We start from the raw sequence: 22,051 nt of genomic DNA, 5'->3' as shown, positions 1-22,051 counted from the left end.
CCAGCCACCAGAGGAGGGTCCCACATGGTGCGCAGACCTCTCCTGCCGCCCGCTGCTCCCCTCAGCAGTGTGCTTGGGTCCTTCTGCCTGTTCTGCTCCCTGCTCTGGCTCTAGTGAATTCTCTCACCCTCCTGCGCTTCTGACTGTATCCAGTGCTTGTATAAATAAATAAATAAATCTTTTGGGGAAAAAAATTAATTAATTAATTAATTAATTAAAAAAATTAAACTATATATGAGGACAAAACAGTTGCAATTATCCACAGTGGCCTTCCAATTCTGATGAAAAGCTCATTTCTTTACTAATAAATGGGAAAATATCCAAACATGTAAAACAGTTAAGTATCACTGGTGATAAAATATATTATTAATATTATTGATATTTCTTTTATGTCTCTCTATAATAATCTCAACTGATAAAGTAGTAAGATTATCTTGTAGGTTTTTATTGTCATCTATCTATTTTCCTGGGAGAAATTTTAGGTGATATTTTAAGGTTTACTTTTTTCTATTATAATATTAAATCAATAAGGCACTAATAACACTGCGTAGTGGTTAAATTAGCAATGTAGTTTTTCACACTGTTTACTCTTATTTTTTCATCAGAATTGTCCCAAATAAAATTAAATAAGAAACAACTATGACAATAAAATATACCTAACAAATTAAGGCAGAAATGTACCAAGCAAAAAATTACATTTTGAATATATTATTAATTTTCTAGTATCATTTTCATTTGGGTGAGTAGAAATTTTACAAATGTAAAACTCTGAAACGTTTTATATGGTACAAAAAAATGAATGACTATTATGAAAAGTCACCGGAAGAATGTCGATCACAGGAAAAGTGTTTCTGGTATAGTAATTACACTTGATAATTGTGTCAAGACAGAAGAGATGTCATGATAAAGTAAACTCAATATCAGCAGAGGAAATGGTGCCCTCAGGACTCTACTTACAGCAAAATTTGTGGCTACAATTTGCTTAAAGTGTTTTTCAAGTTTCCAATTGCTCAAGCCATCCTGTAGGTCAAACAAAAACCAAATGAGAAGATATGATTCTCTTTCATTGAGGAGCATGTGTTGGACGAGGGGTATTCATAAAATGTTGTAAACAAAATTTTGTTAAAGTAAACCTTTATGTTTGCACTTCACTTTGAAATCTGTTTCATTAATTTTCACATTGAGTCTATACAAAGTGGTTCCTTGCAGGAATCCCCCAGACCTGGTGGAGCACAGACTGAGCCTGGCCTCCAGCAGTATTAAGGTTGTTTTTTGTTATTGTTGTTGTTCTGTTTTGTTTTATTTTTAATTCTAAATGGTGATATGTGATGATGGTCTTTCAAAATGAGGTTTTGAAATATTTAATCTTCTATTTTACTAATATGCAGTTAAAATACAAAAAGTGCAATCTACTTGTATGCCCATCTTTCTCTGCATGCCTTCAGCTTAACATGTTATACTGAGAGAAAGTGTTCAGGTATCAACACACTGAAGATGCAAAGGCCCTCATTAGTAATTGATATCTAAATATATCACTGCAGTAATTTCCATGGCTGTGCTGGGGTGATTCACTACACATTGCGCTCCATTCAACATCAAATGACAATGAGATAAGCAACTACTATTAACCAATTACCTCATTTTCAATGGGTGCATTTGGGATCAATGTTTAAAACCTTTTGGGTTTAAATTTATAATTTCAAGGATAAACATCCATATCAAAACTGACGAGTGTCTCACATAATTAAGTAGCAGTATCCACAACCAGGCATGATTAAAGACAGCAGTGGTGATTTTGTGTGGTGTTTAGGTGATGGCAGTGGCAGGGACTTGAAGATTTATAACAACATCTTTTCTTGTTAGTATCTAAGGAAGACATAAATATTAGCATTGCACTTCACTCTAACTCCTTGATATGTGAAATATATTTTAAAAAAGGGAGGGGGTGGCCAAAGGTAAAGATAAATAACACCAGAAGTGACCAAACGTCCACACTATCTACCATGATTAAATTGGATGTCAAAAATAAAAACTGAACACAATCAAGTAAACACTTCATTTCTCTCTCCTGTAAACTTTTCCAACTACTCCTGCAGAGCAAAAGTCCAGGACTTACTCCCCTCCATAATAAGAGTGTGTATCTAGACTACTGGAGTGGAAATAGAATTAGATGTGACCTTTCTTTCAGCACCAAAGAAATATAGTCACAATAAAAAAAAAAAATGATACTCCAACCACTGGAAAAGTCTCTAGGATAAATGAGTTTCCGCGAGTCTTGTGTAAAAGGCAACACACAAAGCAACATCAGGTGAGAAAGGTGTGGATATATCCATAGTGAAACCAACAGAGAGCATTGGTTGGGGGTAAGAGTACAGACTCCTAATTACAGGGCGAAAGCCTTCTGGGAAGTTCTACAGGCTCCAATAAAGAGCTTGAGAAGCCTGGTAAGGAACGGGGACCTGGCCGTGGTCCTGAAAGAGAACACCTCGCAGACGATTCTGCACCGTCTCCAGCATCCAAACAGCAGCCTGGCTTTGTTTTTAACCTGTAGCTTGATCAAGCTACACGTCCAATAACATTCACCCTAAAAAAAAAATATCTAAACTTTGTCTTGCGATCAGTTCAGGCTTTACGATGCCCAGGTCGTCTTTCTCCAAGGTCTGTTCTCTGGTGTTAAGCTGATTCCAGAATCGAGAGGTATGCCATTCTAGCTTAAGGGCAGGAACCAAGATCCTGACCATCCCACGACACTCAGAATTCTATAGCCAGCTTACACTTGGCAATCCTGATTTTATCTGCATCTTCTTAAACTCAGATAGGAACTCATGCCTGTTGGAAAAAAACCTCAGGGAATGAAACTCCACGGAGAAAAACCATTCCAAACTCTCCCTGTTTTGAGGGAGCCTTAAAACTCTAGAAGGATGAGGTGGCAACGCACCAAAATGGACAAATCCCACTTTCACATCATAAAATTATCCCCAATTCCTTAAAGAGGCACCGAAACACAGGTCCCGCCGTGCCCACGGGCGCTGGGCTTCTTAAGGCTTTTTTTTTTTTTTCCCAGCCCTTACAAACCCAGTAAGTCAAGGAGGCAAGTGCACCCATTCAAAGTGATAATACCACACACAACCATGAGAGGAAAGAAAAAAAAAAATTCTCCTTGGCGAGAGCAGAAGGAATTTCACTCCGCTGGTGCAAAAGAGAAGGCAGGAGCGAAAGTAATTATCCGAGACAAATCATTCTGCAAAAAAAATACCATGCAACTCGTCCAAGTGCAAGACTTACGTGTTCCGTCAAAACGGGTGGCGATGGTGTCCAGGAAGGTGTTCTGGGGCGCCAATAATCCTTTCATAACCGGCATTTTTCCAGCGTGGTGTGAAATTCTCCATCAAAGTTTGTCCAGAAGGATGGTTCGACAGGAAAGTGCCAAAAAGGGAGAAAGGGAGCGTGATGACGGCAGGCGAGGGGGCCCGGCGCGGCCACGGGGCCGTGCCAGGAAAGGGGGAGGAAGCAGAGGGGGAGCGACTTGCAGCCGCCGCCGCGCTGGCGAGCGCAGCCCCGCGAGCGCTCCCGGAGCCCGCCCCAGGCTCCCTCTCCCGCCTCCTGCACCTCCACCAGCTGCCGAACCCCCCCACCGGCCCTCCGCGGGGGGCAGTGTCCGCCGGGCGCCACCGCGCGCAGCCTCGCGCCCACCCCTCCCGCGCGCAAAGAGTCCGCGCTCGCCCGGGGCGCCGCGCCCTGCCCGGGGGCGCAGGGGTCGTGGAGGGCGGCGCTCCGAGCTGGGCGAGGCTCGCAGGCAACGAGCCTCCGCTCTCTGGGGCGCCGGGAAATGCGAGCGAGCACGACTCCCACCCCCGGGGAGCCGGGGAACAAAGACCCCTTTGTTCGCGCTCCGTCCCTCTCCCTGGGAGACCGGAGTCCCGTGGGTGTGGTGTTGGAGAAGGGGAGGAGACAGGTCAGGGCAGGTACCCGGCCTCCGCCTGCAACAGGGGAGGAGGGAGTGACCCCCCCCTTCTCCCCGGGTCGTGTCCTAGAAAGCTGGGGCAGCCCCGCGCCCCTGGGGGGGATGCGCCCCCCTTCCTGCGCACCTGCCGTAGCCAGTGCCCGCCACGCGAGCCCGCAGCGTCGAGTTAGGTGCGTGAGCCCCGCGCGGCTGTCACCCGGGGAGTGGGCGAAGCGCGGGGCTTTTCGGCCTCTGCTCCTGGGCATCGAGAAGCAGCTCCAACCCCTCTCCCCAAGTGCCATCGGCCTCCCCAAGGATGTCTAAACTAAAAGAAAATAATGCTAGCTTTATATGGACAGTGGATGGTTGCCCCTGCTCCGGTGAAATGTGAGTAAAACATTTCTAGAAAAGTTGGCTGTTTTTATTGCTTTGCAAAATACAACCCAAGTGAAAACAGTGAGGCTGCCTGGTGACAGAGCGTCCCCACAAATCCCCGCACGACGGCGAGGCGCCCCCCTGGACTGGCAGCGTTGGGGGGAAGAGCCCGCCGAGTCCCTGGAACGGCAGGTGCCTCGGAAAACGAAAGTGGCTGCTCCCTGCGCTCTGCGCTCTGCGCGCGGGGACTCCCTCGCCACCGACGTGCTGCCGGGAAAGCCTCGCCCAAGCCAGGGGCGCAGCGTCGCGGGGAGTAGAGGGGGGCCACCAGAAAAGGGGCGGCCACTGAGAACCTTGGACGGGAGGGAGCGCGCGGAGGAGAGCTGAGCGCCCGGGGCTGCAAAGACCCGGGTCAGCCCAGGTGCAGGCGCGCGCGCAAGGGAAGCGGAGGGGGTGCAGGGGTGCGAAGAGGTGTGAGGTCTCTGGCGAGGGGGGGCTCGCTGGCCCGCCGCCCCAGAGCTCGGGAGCCTCGGTGGGCACGTCCGCCCCCCGCTGCTGTCGCTAAGGGTGGGGGGGTTCTAGTGAGAGTTCTCCGGGCTCGCGGGGCGTTAGGGGGACCCTGAAGGTTTCGTCACGGCTGCCCAGGGCTCCGCGAGGGCGGGGGTGTAGAGTGGGAGGGAAGCATCCCTCTCCCCGCCCCCGTACCCCCTTTCTGGTGATGCACTTCCTGCGGCCGAGGATTCCCTTTGTGTTGAAATTCGAGAAGATCCGGTCGCGGCGCGCGGCCAACTAGGCGGGGGCGCGCCGGGCAGGGGAGGGGAATCCTGAGTGGGCGGCGCTGGCGGACGGTGCCTCGAGCCAGGCTCGGGACCAGAGGGCCCCTGCCAGCTGCGCCCCGCGCCTGGCCTCCCGCCAGGTCCAGTCCCCTGCTCTCCACCAGCACCCCCTGCACCCCAATTCCGTGCGTCCCGAGACTGCTGTGCTTTGCGATACCGAGCTCAGGCGGGCGGGGTCCCCTGCGTGACGCGAGAGCCAACTGCGGGTGGCTCCCCCTTGGGCTGAGCGAGGGAGAAAGACGAGGGAGTCCCTTGCTCTGTGTGGACGGGGCGAATCACGTTCCAGAAAACCTAGACTGCTGCTGTCGGTGCAAAAGCAGAAAAACGTCTTCCTTGAAGTGGCTTGAAATTCGGCATGAAATAAAAGTGTAAACCGTGACTGAAGGTCATAGGATTAGCACTGTAGGGTGTGTGTGTGTGTGTGTGTGTGTGTGTGTGTGTGTGTGAAAGCTGTTTCTTCTTGTGCTTGATCTAGCCAAATGCATGAAATCACTTGGAAGAAACTAGCAATAAGAGGGTTTTACAAAGCGTAAGCCTGGGTTTTATGGTTAAGGAAGCTCGGCATTTGTCCCTATGCAATTTCACTACCAGCTCGTGCTCTGCTAGAGGGACTGTGCTAGGTATGACAAGGTGCTTACCCTAAATTCTACAAAAGTCGAGGATTCTGTTGGATCCTATTAGGCCATAGTAGGTGGCTCTCCCCATTTCTTATGTGCTTTCTCCACCACAGTTGTTTTTGCTTGTTTTTAGTGAAGACTGTCATCACCACTCTCTTCTTAAGCCTTCTCTAAGCTCTGGTGCAATCAAGGACTAATACTCTTCATAGGCATGTGTGGCCTGGGGAAGACCAACCTGCACCATTAAAACCCGGGGCTGAGAGTTTAAGCATACTAGGTCCCCTTACACACACTTTGGCACCTTGAAATCAAAGAGAGACAATGAGTTGGAAATTCTTCCATCATCTGCCCCAACTGGCAGCTCTTGATTCCTGTCTCTTGGAATACTTAAATTTCCTTAAAGGAAATACTCTTCCTGCCCCCAGTGGTTGACAAAAAGGACCATAACTCATGTCATTAAAGAGCCCGTTCATCCTTTCTCTGTCTCGTGGATAAGACAACACTGTAAGAATTCAGGATAACCATACAGTGTACTAATTAATTTTTACAGTGCAGTAATTAACCATACAGTGTTACTTAATTTCTATAAGCTCCAAGGCCTGTTTAAAGACATTCAAGTTCAAAGAGAAAGAGACCCTTTCGTTGACCCTAAAATATAAGGGAAAATACCAAATCCCTGTAGTCATGCCCAGGTACTTTATGAAAGGCCTCTCTTTACTAAAACCAACCAAAAAATTTATGCCACAAATTTCACTGGTTTACTGTGTAACAAATCACCCTAACTGGCACCAACTTTTGAAAAGACAGCAATATTTATTTTACATATAGATCTACTATTTGGGCAGGACTCAGTGGGTCAACTCATTTCTGAGTCAATTTAACCTGGGATTGGATGATAAACACCTCTAATATGGTTTACTGACATGAGAAGCAATTTGGTGCTGATGTCAGGAATTAGCTAGAAGTATCCCCCAAAGTGTGCAATACCCCTAATGTCAGAGCAACAAGAATACAGACAATAAGAAGAAAATCTTGCCAATATAATTATCCCTGTGACAAATGGGTATCAAATGGACAAACACAGAATCTAAAAAACAAAACATAATCCAACCATAATCCTAGAAAGAAAAGAAGCTCTAGAATATTCAAGAAGACAATCTAGCTTATCCTTGAGTTACACTCAAATCTATCATTAATTTCTGTCTTTAAAAAAGCTGTCTTCTAAGCGCCTTAAAAAACTATGGAACCTGTCCTTTTGCACATTTTCTCTGCCACCCCCTTAGTCGATGTACTCATTACTTCTCACTATAACAATCTCCCCCAGCTGATCATCCTGTCGCAAAACTATTCTTCCGTTCATGCATCATATTGAAGACAGCAGAATGTTTTTCCATGCTATCAGTTAATCATGTAATTCTCTCCTTAAAAATTTCTGTGTCTGGATCACAAAGAACAAAACACTGGGACCTCATGCATGAGTAATAAAGCTTCTCCTGACCTCACCAAAAAAAAACCAAAAAAAAAAACAAAGTAAAACTTCATCACCTATAATGTAGGAGCCATTCAGGAGCTGGCCTCCCACCACAAACATAGCAGTCTAGCTCGTGCATCATTTTGAACCCAATCCATGCAGAACTACAGGCAGATCCCAGCAAGTGCTGTTCTCTTTCAGACTTTCAATCCTTTCAACTTGCTATTACTTCTATTTCAATTGACCATCTCATACTTCAAACTGTCTCTCCAGTTGAACTTATGACCCAAGGTTCACCATAAATGTCACTTCCACTGAAACCTATTTTTGAGTCCCTAATCCAATTTAAGTACTCATTTCTTTGTGTTCCTAGAGTAAATCACATGTGCTTCTAGCATAACAACCTCTTCCCTGTATGTGTAGGCATGTGTTAGTTATAAACAAGGTGTGTGACATAAACAAAGATTCATAATAGGATGACAACTGGGTTTCTTAGCACATATCAATTCTAAAAATTAATAGTAGCTACATGGCTTCCTGAACGGAAAGTAATATTGGACCATGCCTAGACTTAGGAAGAGAGAATTAAAGCTAAATTTGAGGTGACTCTGATGAGTTGAGAAAGAGGGTAGTGATCACATAACTGCCAAAATATGCTAAGGACTTAGGCTACTGCAGTGTACCTGGAGCTGTTACTTAATTTCTATGAGCAGATTTCTATGAGCTAAGTGTCCTCATATTGTTATCATTGAGAAATGTAAAGAGAATAATATAAACTTTGTGGCCTAGTGCTTTTTATCTTATTTTTCTTACTTGTAGCTGGGATAGGTTAGATTATGTTATAGTAGCATGAGTACCCTACTTCAAGTTTAAGTGACTTAATCAACAACAATTAATTATTGCCTGTAGTATAATAGAGAAGTTTCTTTTCTGTGCATTTATGCAAGGTGTTCAGGCTGACAGATACTTAGCCATCACATCCAGAAACTGAGGTCTCCACCATTGCTACTGAACAGAAAAGTCACCTGTAGGGGGTGACTGCTATTCTGTGTGTCAGCCCATGTGGGTCTGCTACTCCTAAGCAGCCTGTTCCGCCACCATTTCGTTCTAAATCCTAAGCAAGGTCAAAATGTCCCGGTTAGTTAGGTACAGGAGCCCAACCCTGGAAGGTGCCCTTTCAAATCAAACAATAGCACAAAACTGGATCACTTTGGGAAGGCTATGCATCATGAGGTATGACCAGGAATGCCCGGGGGGCTGAGGACCAATGCAAAAAACATACTCCCAACTTGTACATCAAGAGGTATGACCAGAACACTCGGGACTGAGGACTGATGTATGCCAAGGGACCCCAGAAACAGATCTGTGGAATGCCTTGTAGCATTAAAACCAAGGCAGGGGGAATTAGGGCTTGGTCTCAATGACAATACCAAGTCATCAAGCAGGTAAGTGCCTGGAGGGCAGACTCACAATCTCAGATCTGCTACATCCTTTCCCTTTCTTTAATCTCCTTCCTCCTTTATCTCCTTCCCCTTTCCTCTTGCTGCTCCCTCTTACAACTGATGTTGTGTATCAATAAAAGGCCAGGATTTTGCGCTTCAGAGCATCCTGCATTGTGTAGCCTGCTCTACGACTCGCATCTCTTTGTCAGTGTGGTGTTGTCCGATGCAACAAGCCCAGAAAAGACATATGTCACCTCTTCCTGGAGGTTACTGACTGGAATTACTCAACTGGCCTTACTCATCTACTCTGCCTACTTTCATTACTAAAAGGGAAGTAATAATACTGACACTTGTACTTGTTGTGATAATTAAATGAGTGAATAATGTAAAACTCAGAGCAGCGTCTGAATTATAAGTGATGAATAAGACTAAGAATATATTCCCCATCCTTTTGCTGCTTGGTGATGGTGAGGACAAAAAGAAATGATGACAGTCACTATTTACTCCCCATTTTATTCCCAGTGACTAACATGGTCTCTAGCATATTGTAAACACATAAATATTTGTTGAAAGAATAAATGTTAGTTATAATTATCATCTTAATTCTCTAATACATTGCTTTACATTTGTTAATTTATCTGTCACTTTTTTGCCACACATTGGGCTTTGAAAAATGTATTATCTTAAAAAGATTATCCTATCCAACATTTTATTTAAGGTTATCTGGCACATAAGATGTATTTTAAAATGTATTTTTAAACATGTTTAAAAAATACTTTAAAAGAATGCTCTGCATGCTTTCCCCAATACTGTCTGTTGGATTGATCATTTACAGAAAAAATTAAATGTGGGAAGGAGTTTGTATGTGATGGAAAGTTATATACTCAAATTTTTAAAAATATACTTTTTAATAATTTAGTTTTTAAATCATACAAATTTTAGGCTATAAAGTCTTTCTTAAAATTGTAACTATTTGCTATGAGTCAGAGGCAAACTCCATGGCCTTCCTCCAACAGAACTTTGTCACCCCCTGACACACACACACATACACACACACACACACACACACACACACACACGGTCAAGGTCTCCATTTGCTGAATGTCTATTTAGTGACTACACATATTCACAGATAGGTGGATATTTGTGAAAAATAAGGTGATGCAATTTCTGCTTAGCTCAATAAAACAAACCTAACCACAAAGTATTTTCTTCTTACTTTTAAATTATTTCAAGGCAGTTTACCAATTAAAACCTGTACCAAAAGGTAGTCTCAATAAAGTCATGTGAGTGGCAGGATTATAGCTTTTTCACTTTTTTATACTCTGACTTTTTAAAAAAAAATTTCATAATTCTATATATTACTTTATGATAAAATAAAATGTATTAAAATAGGAAAAATAAGATATCAGGGAGGGTAATTTATTGTACAAGGAAAGTAATTTGCTCTTATACCTAGTAACTTCTGATTTCAGTAGCGGTCAAAACAGTGACCCTGAATATAGGCATCTCAGTTACTTGGTGCCATCCAAATCTTTCTTGGTACTAAATTCCAAGAAGAATTGTCATTTGGTCTTTTTGAAGTAGCAAAATAGTAGGCATCAAAACCTCAAGTTCCACTCCAGGCTCATTCTCAACTAATTTTGTGATCTGGATGAGTCATTCATTATCTCTGGTATTCATTCACATAGACAGAGACAGAGGATCTTGAAGGTCCATTCTGGCATCAATATAATAAGATCCATGTCCACGTAGATAATTTAAAAATAAGATTGGGAGTTATTTCTTGACACTTGAAACTTGAGGTCCAATAGCATCCTTGCTGGTCCTGAAATCTTAAAAGAAATCTGTATCCCTTTGCTCACCTACAGATAAAGACAATTCCATCTTGCCTAGTGCATTAAAGATGAAAAGAGTGACTCTTCTCTCCTCTTTCTCTTCCCTAGATTCTATCCTGGTTTCTGTTTTTAGATTTTCACACAAGAAAAAAATATATCTATAAAGTCAGTCTTTTTCAAGTCTCCTGCTGCTCCTTTGTATGTATTTAAACCCAATGTTTTAGCAGAAGATGAGAATAGATGCTGAGTGCTGATGTAAATGGCAATGCCGTCATCACTCAGCTAACGGAAAACAGAAATAAAAGGGTAGCGAAGGGAAAGGGAGGGCACTGAGCACATCTAAATGTTGGTGAAGTAAATGTTGAAAATTCTAAGTACCTGGTGGTCAGACATCATGCTGTTAATTTCTTTTTTAATCGCATGGTGTGCTCTTTCTTCTCGTAGTGCTATCTGAAGTGTTCATCTGCTAGTGTCTCGTGCAATATCAAGACACACTTTCTTTTGATGTCCTTGCTTCTTTCCATAAAATTTAGTTTTATTGGTCCTCCCTGTTGGCGCAGTGGGTTAAGATGCAACCTATGAAGCTGTCCACAGCCACTGCAGCACGAGTTCAATCCCCGGCTACAGAGCTACCCACATGGCACTGCGAACCTCTCCTGACTCGCCCACTGCTCCCCTCAGCAGTGTATTTCAGTCAATCTGCCTGTTCTGTTCCCCACTCGGTCTTTGGTGAATCCTCTCACCCCCCATGCCTCTGGCCTGTACTCTAGTTCTTGTATGAATAAATAAATAATTTTTTTTTAAAAAGAAGTTTTAAAAAATTTAGTTTTATTGTCTATCAGTATCTTCTGCTAGATGGGAAATGTCTTAGAGAGCAGGTTTGTATTTTACATGCTTGTGTTCTTTGCGGTATCTGGTTTGAACCTGTGCCCTTTGGGGGTTTTTAATAGAGACTTCTACCTTCCGCACATAGTCATTGTGAAGTTATTGTGTACCTGGGTTTTTTGTGCAATGTGGATTGATTGAATGAACTTAAATATGACCTCCATGTTGCCAACTTCTCTATTGATCCTACTACTTCCTGCAAAATCCTTGAGATAACCTTCATTGCAGGTTTTTGTTATTTTCCCAACTCAACATTTCCTTTCCCTTCCTTCTTTCTATTATATAACTATCTTCTAGATTCAGCAACAAGGTCACTTTCTCTAAAAAGTTTCTAATATACATTCTTTCCTTTTTGGGCTATCACTGTAATCGCAAGGTTCAGTATTTCCTCTGCTGCTGTCTGGCTTAGGAAAATTTCTTATGTAATTCATTCTATAAACTTTGCTCCTAAATGCTTGTAACAAGCAGTGTTGAGACATTTCTTTCTTATTGGGGAATACACAATAATTGGCATGTTGTAGTAGCTCAGTTAGTGCCGTTTCTTCCTTTTGCTGCCCTTAAATTATAAGAAGTGTTTTAAAATTATATTTCTGAAGTTATTCCTGGTAGTGAACTTGGCACTTCGGAGCCGTTGCTACTCATCTGTGTTCATTGATGTAAAGTGGATACAGTAAGGTGACAAGAAATGCAGGACATTTTTTGAGTCAGGATGGCAAACCTAGAGATGACTCAGGTGAACATGCAATCACCCTGCAGAGGGAGAATGGTGCACTAAGAAGAGCTATGACTTCTCCAAGGTCAAACAGCCCATTCAAGAGAGGACACTTGAACCCAGACTATTTCAGCTGAGTACCTGTGCATCACCCTGCTCTTTCCTGGATCAATATTTTTCAAACTATTAAGGTGGTGCATTTCTTGATGCTCAATCCCTAATGTGGAGGAGGATGAAGTTCCTCTTTTTCTTTTGAGTTGTAACTCTTCTGATAAAATATTCATGGCAGTTCATCTTTTGTAGATCACCTTTAAAGGTTCTCAAACTGTAGTATCAGTGCCTCTGATGATGTGTGGTAACGTTGTTCCTAAAGTCACAGGATGAACAAAGCATCTCTTCTAGAAACTTACTTTCATACTAAGTACAGCTATAGAATGCCCTTTTCAATAAAGGCATTTAAAAAATTTCAAAGTATGGCTGCTACTTCAAGTTATTCTTCCTGCAAATGCATTCAGGCTGCTTTGAGATTAGCAGAAGTCAAGAAAAAAAGTTGAAGTAGAGAATGTAACAATACCTAGTGAATTGTACAGCATCTGCAATGTCAGTTTAAAAAGCTGTCTGTAATGACTGTGTAGCTTGAAGTTTAGCCTTGGCTTTCTATCTAGTGATCTTACTGAGATCTGTATCATTTAGCATAGTACTAAGTATAATATGTATTTGTTGTCTAATAAATGTAGATTTCCTTTCCAGGGAAGGTAGTTATTGGGACTGCAGAGGTAAAGGACACTGAATACTCTGCCTTAGGAAATATGAAGACCCAGATATGTCATCACAAAAATATATTGAGAATATTTTTAATTCTAAGAAATATTAGAAAAGTTCATTTCCAGTTTACTTTATGAAATGATTTCATTTAAAATTGCTGATATGGGAAATAATAGGTAGAAAGTTCAATATACTCAGTTTTGCCTATGGGTTATAATAACAAGAATTAAAATCTCAGTAACTTTTTTTGTACATTCATTGATCATTTTATTACAGTTACCTGATCTTGCATGCTGTTTTAGTTTATTCTGAGACACACATAAAAATGCCTCTTTATATTATCTTAATAATATTTAAGACTTAGTTGAAAGGAAAAAGTAAAAACTTAAAAAATTAGGTGTCTGAAATAATGAAATTATTTGTATTTTAAATCTTTAAATATGTGTTTTTTATTTTTCACCCCCCACATGTCGACAACTTCACATTGGAAACAAAGATTATGGAGATTTTTTTTGTCCAAGTACAAAAATTATCAGTACTTTAGAGAATAAAATTTGCAGTTAACTTTTCATTTCTTCCTTTTAGCTGATAATTTCTTGTCATTGTCACAATCTTTCTTGGGAGATGGGAGATTATATCTGGTGAAACAAAGTAAAAAATTGTTGGAAATGCTAGCATGCATCTGAATGGGGTGAAGCCTCAATGGCTTATTCTTTTCATTAAAAGTACATGAGGATCAATATCACCACTGCTTAATATACAAAATGATTCAAAAGAAAAATCACTCACAAAAGTATCATTCACAAAGGTATCATAAAGATTGTGATTGACCCACTGAAGGAGTGAATGAATGAATGATTGAATGAACAGAGTCAAGTACTTTATTATCAGTGGCAGCTGCCTTGACTCAATGTGCTGCTTCTGTGTGGTTCAAAAGTGTAGACTTATTTGAATTTTGGAAATGCAGGGTATTTTTATCTATGAACAATCCCACACTGCAGCTCCTTTATATTAAGTTCAAATTTCAACATTTAAACACTTCCCTAGAGAGCATTTTGTAAGCTTACTCATTCTTCGCTGCCAAAAACAACAAAACAGGAACATCTAACAATTTTAATTGCTGCTAAAAGCTTATTACGCACATGTGGAAGAATTTTGGGGCTGTAGCTGAAATCACCTCTATTCTCTACCTTTTTTGTTTAAGGATTGGATCCTTTGAAAGATTTACTTTCTTTTTGAAAACACAGTATTGTGTATTATTCTATTCAGAGGATAAATAGTATTTAATCATATTGATTGCATTGAAGAACAGTCAAAATTTAATTAAATTGAAAATTCATTTTCCCCACATTCAAAATTTCAAACTTCAGAGTTTCCTGAGGCATAACTTAAGCAAATCTAAAATTGGGGAGCTTTCCATGGATAATAAATTCACACAACTCAAAACATAACTTGACCTACCAGTTGGGCTCTTTCCACATAATTACAGTAATGTGGATAATGTCTCTATTCTCATAGAAATTGTGGTAGTAGCAATTTAAATGCACATGTTACAGAAAGTAACATGGCAATGAGCAGGTATTCTGAACATGGTATCACTGAAAAACCAATGGATTTGGAACCAGGAGACTTGAGTCCTAATCCTGAACACTTAAGACACAAACCACACTACAAACAGTCTGAATTTTTGTCTCCTAAAAAACAAAACTTTCTGCTTAGTTTCACTATTACTCACTTTTCCCATGGAAAAAATCTTCTTAAAGGACATACAATAATTTTACAGTATTTCTATTTACAGTATTTCTCTAATATTTCTTAGACGATGATACTGTAAGTTGTGGGCTTATTTTAGATTTTATCAAGGTGACATTGTTTTAATAATTGTCTACTATGAAAATAATGCATATTAAAAAATAGTTTTCCCAATTCAGTAATGATTCAAAGAGCTTATATTCTTTATTTATGTTTTACAAGGTACCATATAAAAATATTAAATATATAGTATTACAGGTGGGGGGCTCCCTGGTGGCCTAGGGGTTAAGTCTCAGCACTATCACTGCCATCAACTCAACAGATTGAGTTTAATCCCCAGCCAGGGAGCTACCCACATGGCACAGCAGACCTCTCCTGTCTCACTCACTGCTCCCCTTAGCAGTGTATTTCAGTCATTCTACCTGTTCTGCTCCCCACTCTGTCTCTGGTGAATCCTCTCACCCCTCCCGGTCCCCACCCCCTGCAGCTCTGGCCTAAACCTCAGTTATTCTACAAAAAATAAAAAAAAAATATATAGTACTACAGGGGGTAATAAAAAAATACAGGGTGGAAGAAGCCTGGTTACTGGGAAATAAATGTTGCCTGCTCTATGCAAACCCCACTTTGAAAAATGCTAGGTGACAAGTATTGAGTTTCCTTCCAGTTTTTAAATACACCCTTTTAATAAAGGTGACCCCCAACTAACTTCATCATAGATGGCAAAAAAGGAGACGACACAGTATCCCTATACAGGATTTGTGAACCCTAAGCTAATTTTGTTTTTCTTTAAAATGCAGTTCCTGATGTCTTGGGAATTTCTTTCACATTAGTTATTCAAGGGCTTTTAAATTTTAGTTGTTCAAGATCTCTTAAATGGAAGCTGGTATATGAGCATTGACCATCACCCAGGATCCCTCTAGAGAGATACCTGAATCAATTCTATGTGGTATTGAAGCAAGCACAGACAAAACGAAACGATGGTCTGCAAAAACAGACCGATTTATATAGGGCTAATTGAATTCAATGAAAATACTAAAATATTCCAATAGGGAAAGTAGTCTTCTTAACTAATAATGCTGAAGCAACAGGATATACATTGGAGAGGGGAAAAATGAACCTTGACCCTTATCTGGCATAATACACAAAAAAGAAAATGAACCTAAGTATAAAAGCCAAACTGACAAAATTTCTAGAAGGCAAAAAGAGAAAATAATTGTTAAGTTGGGGTAAAAAAAATTCTTAGATTGGCTAAAAAGTACCAATGCTATAAGAAAAACATAAATCTAAAAAATGGGATAATTCTATTATAAGATGCCTGGTTTCCAATTCAGATCAGGATTAAATACCAGTAGCCAACAGTGGCAGATAAACTGGTTGCATAGCCTTTTTTGATGGTTTTCCCTTCTCTTCCCTGTTTACTTCTCTACTCTTCTGGTTCTTCTCCCAATAAACTGCTTGCACTTAAATCTTTGTCTCAGAATCTGTGTCATTTGCCCATAGCGATACAAAGCTTGACCTTCCCCTATGCATCTCAAATAAAGTGGGTTTTTTTTTTTGGGGGGGAGATATAGCTGAACCTCAGTTTCCTCCTAAGTAAAAAGGGAGATAACAATGCTTGCCTTTCTTTCTGGACATGATTATTATGAAGATCCAGTGAGAGAGTGCAAATAAAATGTTTATAAGATGCTACATGGTGAGCATATAGTTAGGTTATCAATTCCTCATACTTTATAAGGTAAAACCCCACATTGAATGACAAGTAAACAGCAAATAGTGTTCAGCAGTGGTGGTAGAGGCATTGCCCTCTGCCTTCTCTTGAAATCAAAAGGACAAGAATTAATAAAAAATTAGATGATTCATCACAAAGGGATTAACTAAGGCATCCTTTTGTGTAGGCTACAGCTGCCCATTTATTTGTTGTTAATACCAGAGACCTCTCATCAGGAAGGGAGCATAAAGTTAACAGGAAGAAAATGCTAGAAAAGGTCAAAGGGAAACCTCCTGCTGGGCACTGCTACTCAAAGACTAATATAATCTGTACTACCTTGCACTTTGGGTTGCCCAGGGCTGTTGATGGAGAACACAACCCACGCCATAGCCATTTACCCAAGGCGGAATGTTGGTTCCAGGAAAAATTCAGAGCAAATTGACCACAAGTAATTGCCAATTTGCAGTCATTAATTTTACTCAAGTCTGGATCTAAAAATACTCTGCTATATTTAATTGTATATGTACATGCTATTGAATTCTGACACACATTCAGGAAAACCCATAAATCCTAAGTATTCAACTCAAGGAATTATCAGAATGTGAACAAATTTGACAATTCTCATATAAGTCAAGAAATGATCAGTATCCCACAGTATCCCTCTCAGTCACTACCCTACTTTCCTCCATAAAGTTTAACTCTCTCTGCATTTTTATCACCAGAGAATTTTGCCTGATGTTAAATTTTGTATAAATGGGATCATATGGTATATATTCTTTCCTGTCTGGGAATTTTGATTGTAAGTCTCACCTACAATATTACCGATAACTATGTTTCATTCATTTTATTGCTGTACAGTAGTGCTTTATATGATTTTACCATATAAAGCCATTTTACTATTTTACCAATTTACTATTTTACATTTTACCATTTTACTATTTTACCAATAGTTATTTAACTATTCTACTGTTGGTAAACATTTGGGTCATTTCCTTTCTTGGGCTGTAATTACTAGATGTGCAATGTACATTCTCTGTTAAAGGCTTTTTATGGGTCCCTGTGTTAATTTCTTTTAAGCATGTTCCTGAGAATCTTTGGGTCACAGAGTGGGTACGTGTTTAATTTCATTAAAAATCGCATTCTTCCAAAGGAGTTGTGTCTTTTACAATTCCACCAGCAATTGATAATGATTGCCATTTCTATACAACCTTGTAAACACTTGATATTGTCAGTTAGTTTTATTTCATGCATCCTGGTGATAATTTATTTGCTTTTAGGTTATATTTCACTGGCTAAGTTGCAACTCACCAAAAAGATGACTTGGATATCTTTTTAAATGCTTTGACCATTTAGATCTCTTATTTTATACAGGGCCTGCTTGAATCCATTGCTTGTTTTTCTAGTGGTGCATCTATCTTTTCTCTTATTGATTTAAAGGCATTTCTACAGATATCAGATATACAGATGATTTCTTGTAAGTGTATTGTGGTTTACTTCTTCCATTATGTGGCATCTCTTCTCATTGAAATAATGTATTTTAAGGAACAGAAATTCTTAATTTTAATGTAATTTAATCCATCATACAGAAATTTTACATATTTTGTAGTCATTCTTCTATACTATCTTATAGAGTTTTATTGCTTGGATTTTTACATTATTGCTAAAATTTGCCTGGAATTGAGTTTTGTCTGTGCTGAGATGCTAGACTGACATTTTCCCCATCAGTCATTTGTTCTGTACTTAGAGAGCTCCTTTAATACTTCTTATAATACAGGTGTACTGTAATAAATCCTTTCACCTTATGTTTGTCTGAAAATATTTTATTCTTTATTTTTGAAAGATTTTTTCATTGGCTGTAGTTTTGTTTTCTTTTAGAAATTTGAAGATGCCACTTTCTACTGTCCACTGTGTCCAGATGTCCACTGTCTCCAATTTGCATAGCTTCTGACATATTATATGCTGATATTATATATAGTACATATACACATTATATATAGTATTATACAGTATTATGTATATATAATGTGTTCTTATTTCTTTGCCTGTTTTCAAGATTGTTTTTAATTTTTATTTTCAACAGTTTGAATATGATGATTCTGAGTATGGGTCTTAGTATTATTTTTTACTTATTTTTGTTGGTTTCTCTGTGCTATGTGGATCTATAGTTTCTTAATTTTTATTAAAAATCATTAATAATTTCATTGAAAATTATTTTTAAACTGTTATTTCTGTATTCTGCCCCATTCTCTCTTCTTATTCTGGAATTGCAATTACTTTGTATTATTGATGGTTTGATTTTGTTGCACAAATCTTCACTGGTTTCATGATCTATTCTATTAACTGCTTTTTTCTCTCTCAGCTTCTTTGGGGTTATTTCTATTACTTCATCCTGAAATTAACTGAGTTCAAATCCCTCACCACTCCTGGAATATACTTGGTATGATTTTGATAAATGAATAGCTAAGTGACTAGACAAGCCATAGATTTTGTAGTGGAACTCCATGACATAGAGGTCATTTAGTGAGACAGCTATGAAACTATTATTATTTTCTTTTGCAGCAAATACTGCTCTTCAAACATAATCTTGTGCAGAAATGCAATGTATACAATTTTAAAAGGAGCATTTCTCTGGATGAAGTTGGGGGTATGACAACTTACCATTTCTCCTTCTCTGGTTCTTGCAGTGTTATAAAGAAAGTCATTAGCAATTACAACAATATTGTGCCAATTTTGCACAAAATTGTATTGCAACATGCCCATCAACTGTATGGAAAATTGCTCCCCAAATTATATCCCTGCAAAGAACACAGCAGAAATGTACAGTTTCTCCATCAGCTTGAAATTGGATACATAACCCCAGATAACATTTCAAAAGTGCTCAAAGGGAACCTACCACAAAAAATAGTCTTTTAAAATGATTGTATAAAAATCACTCTCCACTTATACACAAAATTTGAAATTGTGAACTGGTGTCTCTTTTAAATTTATCTTTATAAACAAAATAAGGATAATAATATTAATCATAAAAGCACACATAGGCTGTCTGAATATGTGAGAGATTTTAACTCACAAAGATACAAACTCATTTTTCATTCAGATACTTGCTTTGTATACTTTGACCAGGTTCTAAATCTGTGGAATCCTTCTTCAAATCAAATTTTGGGAAAACTCAATGGATAAGATCATTTGAGGTTGAACCCTTCTGACCAAAGCAAACACACGGCCCTGGAGCACTCACTCTTGCCACCCAGTGGCTTTTTTGCTGTCTGGCTCTCTTAAGGACTTGCACCCTAAGGCCCAAACTCTGCCCAAAACTCTAGAGACTCCAAAGCAGAATGTTTAAGATACACATATTGCAATCAGCAAAACCTGGACGTGACTTATACCTCTGCCATTTATTCATTTGTCAACCTAATCTCTCCGAGCTCCAATTTCCTCATCTTAGAAGAACAATTGCAGTAGATAGTCTCCAAACAGGGCTGCCATCATTTCTTTTTCTCTTCTGTGTCCATGCTGTTCTATCCATTAAGAGGCATATTTCCCATGTTCTTGATACATTCAGGCCAGGTTGGTTAATTTCTTTTACCAATAGATTGTGGAGGAATGACTCTATGCCAGTTTCAGTGATAAACCTTAATAAGTCTAGTAGCTTCCGTCCAGGAAAATCAGCTACCATACTAGAAAGCAACTCAGGTGATACTATTCGATGGAAGAACAATCACATAGTAACAGAAGGACACAAGGTGGAGCTCTGGGACCCCAGAGAGTGAGTGAGTCTTCCTGGATCTCCTGGTCTATCCCAGCCACTAGCTGAAGCCAGGTGAGTGAGTGACCCCCAGGTAGCAGGAGAAACCATCTTGCAGAGACATGCCTACATTTCTGAGCCTCTGAATAGTGAAAATAATAACTTCTGTGCATCAATCCACTTATTTTGGGAATGACTTGTTAGCAGCAATAGAGAACCAATACAAAAATAGAATCTACCTCATGGGGTTGTTTTTGGAATACATGAGATAGCAATAATAAAACAAGTATCCACCCTACAGGGGGAAAACTGCAATTAAATTTCAACTTTTGTCAGTGACTGGATTGTACCATGAATGAGATTTCCAGAGGTCTGTCCCTTTGTGGAATTTACATTTCAGAAGCAGCAGAGTGAAATAATAAATAAGTAAATTATATTGTTAGAATGTGATAAGACTTATGGGGAGGTGGGGAGGAAAAGCACAGAACAAAGTAGATTAGTGGGTTTGGGGAAGGGAGGAGATAATTTGCAAGTTTAGCTAGGATGGTCAGGATAGGTTTTGGGGGATGGTTCAGTGTCAGGAAAACAGTATAAGAGGGTGAGAGAACCATCATTGCACACGCCAGGAAAGACCATTTTGGAGAAAGGATACAGACAGTGTAAACACTGTGAGCAGGGGCCAGGCCTGGAGTGGCCAGCTTCAGTGATGAGGTCACAGTGGCTGGAACACCAGGGACAAAATGAAACAAAGGAGGCAATGTGAGAGGAGTTGGAGGCAGTGAACTAATGTGAGGTCTCTGGATGTTCTAGAACATCGGGAAATAGGTATTCCATGTAGTGAAGAAAATGCTCTTTGCTTTCAAATATTATGAATTGAAAATTCAGCAACAGTTGAAATATCTGGTGTTATTTCCCTTAAACCCTTATCACTGCTCACAAGGAACGATTTGTTTTGTTCATTTGTGTCATCTGCTGGTCCTACTAAAATTAGGATTTATCAAACATGGGCCACCCATTTTTAGTAAATCACTGTAACTACAAAAGCTGAAGCGTCGTCGTTACAGAGTAGATGGTCAAGAAATGTTTTTGATTAAAGAAATTCATGGTTGAGAAAATTTCTTTATAGCAGACATTTCCTCAATACTTTACAAAATGCTTTAGATAAGTGATCTCATTTTAACTTTACTACATTGTTGGGGAAATGACATTTTTTCTTCCATGGGATGGTGGTGAGAATAGGAGCAGAAAGTTTAAAGGCCTTTCCAGTGGGGTCTCCCTGAGGGTCAGATGCATAGAATCTGAGCTAATTTAGGGCATCCTCAAAATTTTGGTTATGTACTGTTTATTGGAAAACATTGTCACATTGAACATTTTAATTTGATAGCTAAAGAAATTTCACTACATATTTAAATCAGTACAAAGGGTACAATTTCTAACGTAATGAAACTTTGATCTTAAATGCAACAGGTCTAATCAGAAGTCATTTGATACTCATTAAAGCATATAAATAAGATAAAAATGTGAAATAGCTCAATAATGTTTTATATTGACTGCATCCTAAAATGGTGATTTGGGGATATATTGGCTTAAGTGAACTACATTATTAAAATTAATTGCAGCTTTCTTTTGATTTTTTAAAATGTGACTACTAGAAAATTTTAAATTACATAAGTGGCTAACATTTTCTCTGGAAAATGTTGGACTCGAGCTTCTCTATCTGATTAATTTTTTTTTAATCAAAATCACTTTTGGATAATTTTGAAGTCTTAATATGATGTTACAAAATAAAATACATTAACTAAAGAAAACATTTTTAAAACAGTATAGTACATTTTGAGTCCAAATATGAAAATATTTAAACACACATAGATAAATAACAGGAAAATTCTTCACAAAAACGTTAATAGATTTTTCCTTAATGGCAGGGTTATGTATCATTGTAGATTTTTATTATTATTTTGT

The 22,051-nt window shown here is 39.4% G+C and overlaps 1 protein-coding gene and 1 long non-coding RNA gene across 3 annotated transcripts in view; one reads left to right on the top strand and one right to left on the bottom strand.

Annotated features, from left to right (window-relative positions):
• The window catches only part of KCNH8 (potassium voltage-gated channel subfamily H member 8), a 246,037-nt gene extending 242,447 nt beyond the window's left edge, over nucleotides 1-3,590 (bottom strand). Inside the window, exon 1 of one of the 2 annotated variants that reach the window (XM_037524877.2) lies at nucleotides 3,286-3,590. In XM_037524877.2, coding sequence (XP_037380774.1) covers nucleotides 3,286-3,361 — 76 coding nt within the window. In that variant the 5' untranslated portion in view covers nucleotides 3,362-3,590. The remainder of the gene's footprint in view (nucleotides 1-3,285) is intronic. The other variant, XM_054691469.1, reaches the window with a different exon arrangement.
• A 570-nt stretch (nucleotides 3,591-4,160) lies between these two features.
• Nucleotides 4,161-22,051, top strand: part of LOC119252581 (uncharacterized) — a 247,423-nt gene continuing 229,532 nt past the window's right edge. Inside the window, exon 1 of the long non-coding RNA XR_005126851.2 lies at nucleotides 4,161-4,330. This is a non-coding gene — a long non-coding RNA (uncharacterized LOC119252581). The remainder of the gene's footprint in view (nucleotides 4,331-22,051) is intronic.

This window comes from Talpa occidentalis, unplaced genomic scaffold (genome assembly GCF_014898055.3).
Source record: "Talpa occidentalis isolate TD23 unplaced genomic scaffold, MPIMG_talOcc4v2.1 talOcc4.10, whole genome shotgun sequence".
Lineage (NCBI taxonomy): Eukaryota > Metazoa > Chordata > Mammalia > Eulipotyphla > Talpidae > Talpa > Talpa occidentalis.
Note: the sequence above shows the minus strand (reverse complement) of the source record. Positions and strands in the feature narration are given on the sequence as shown.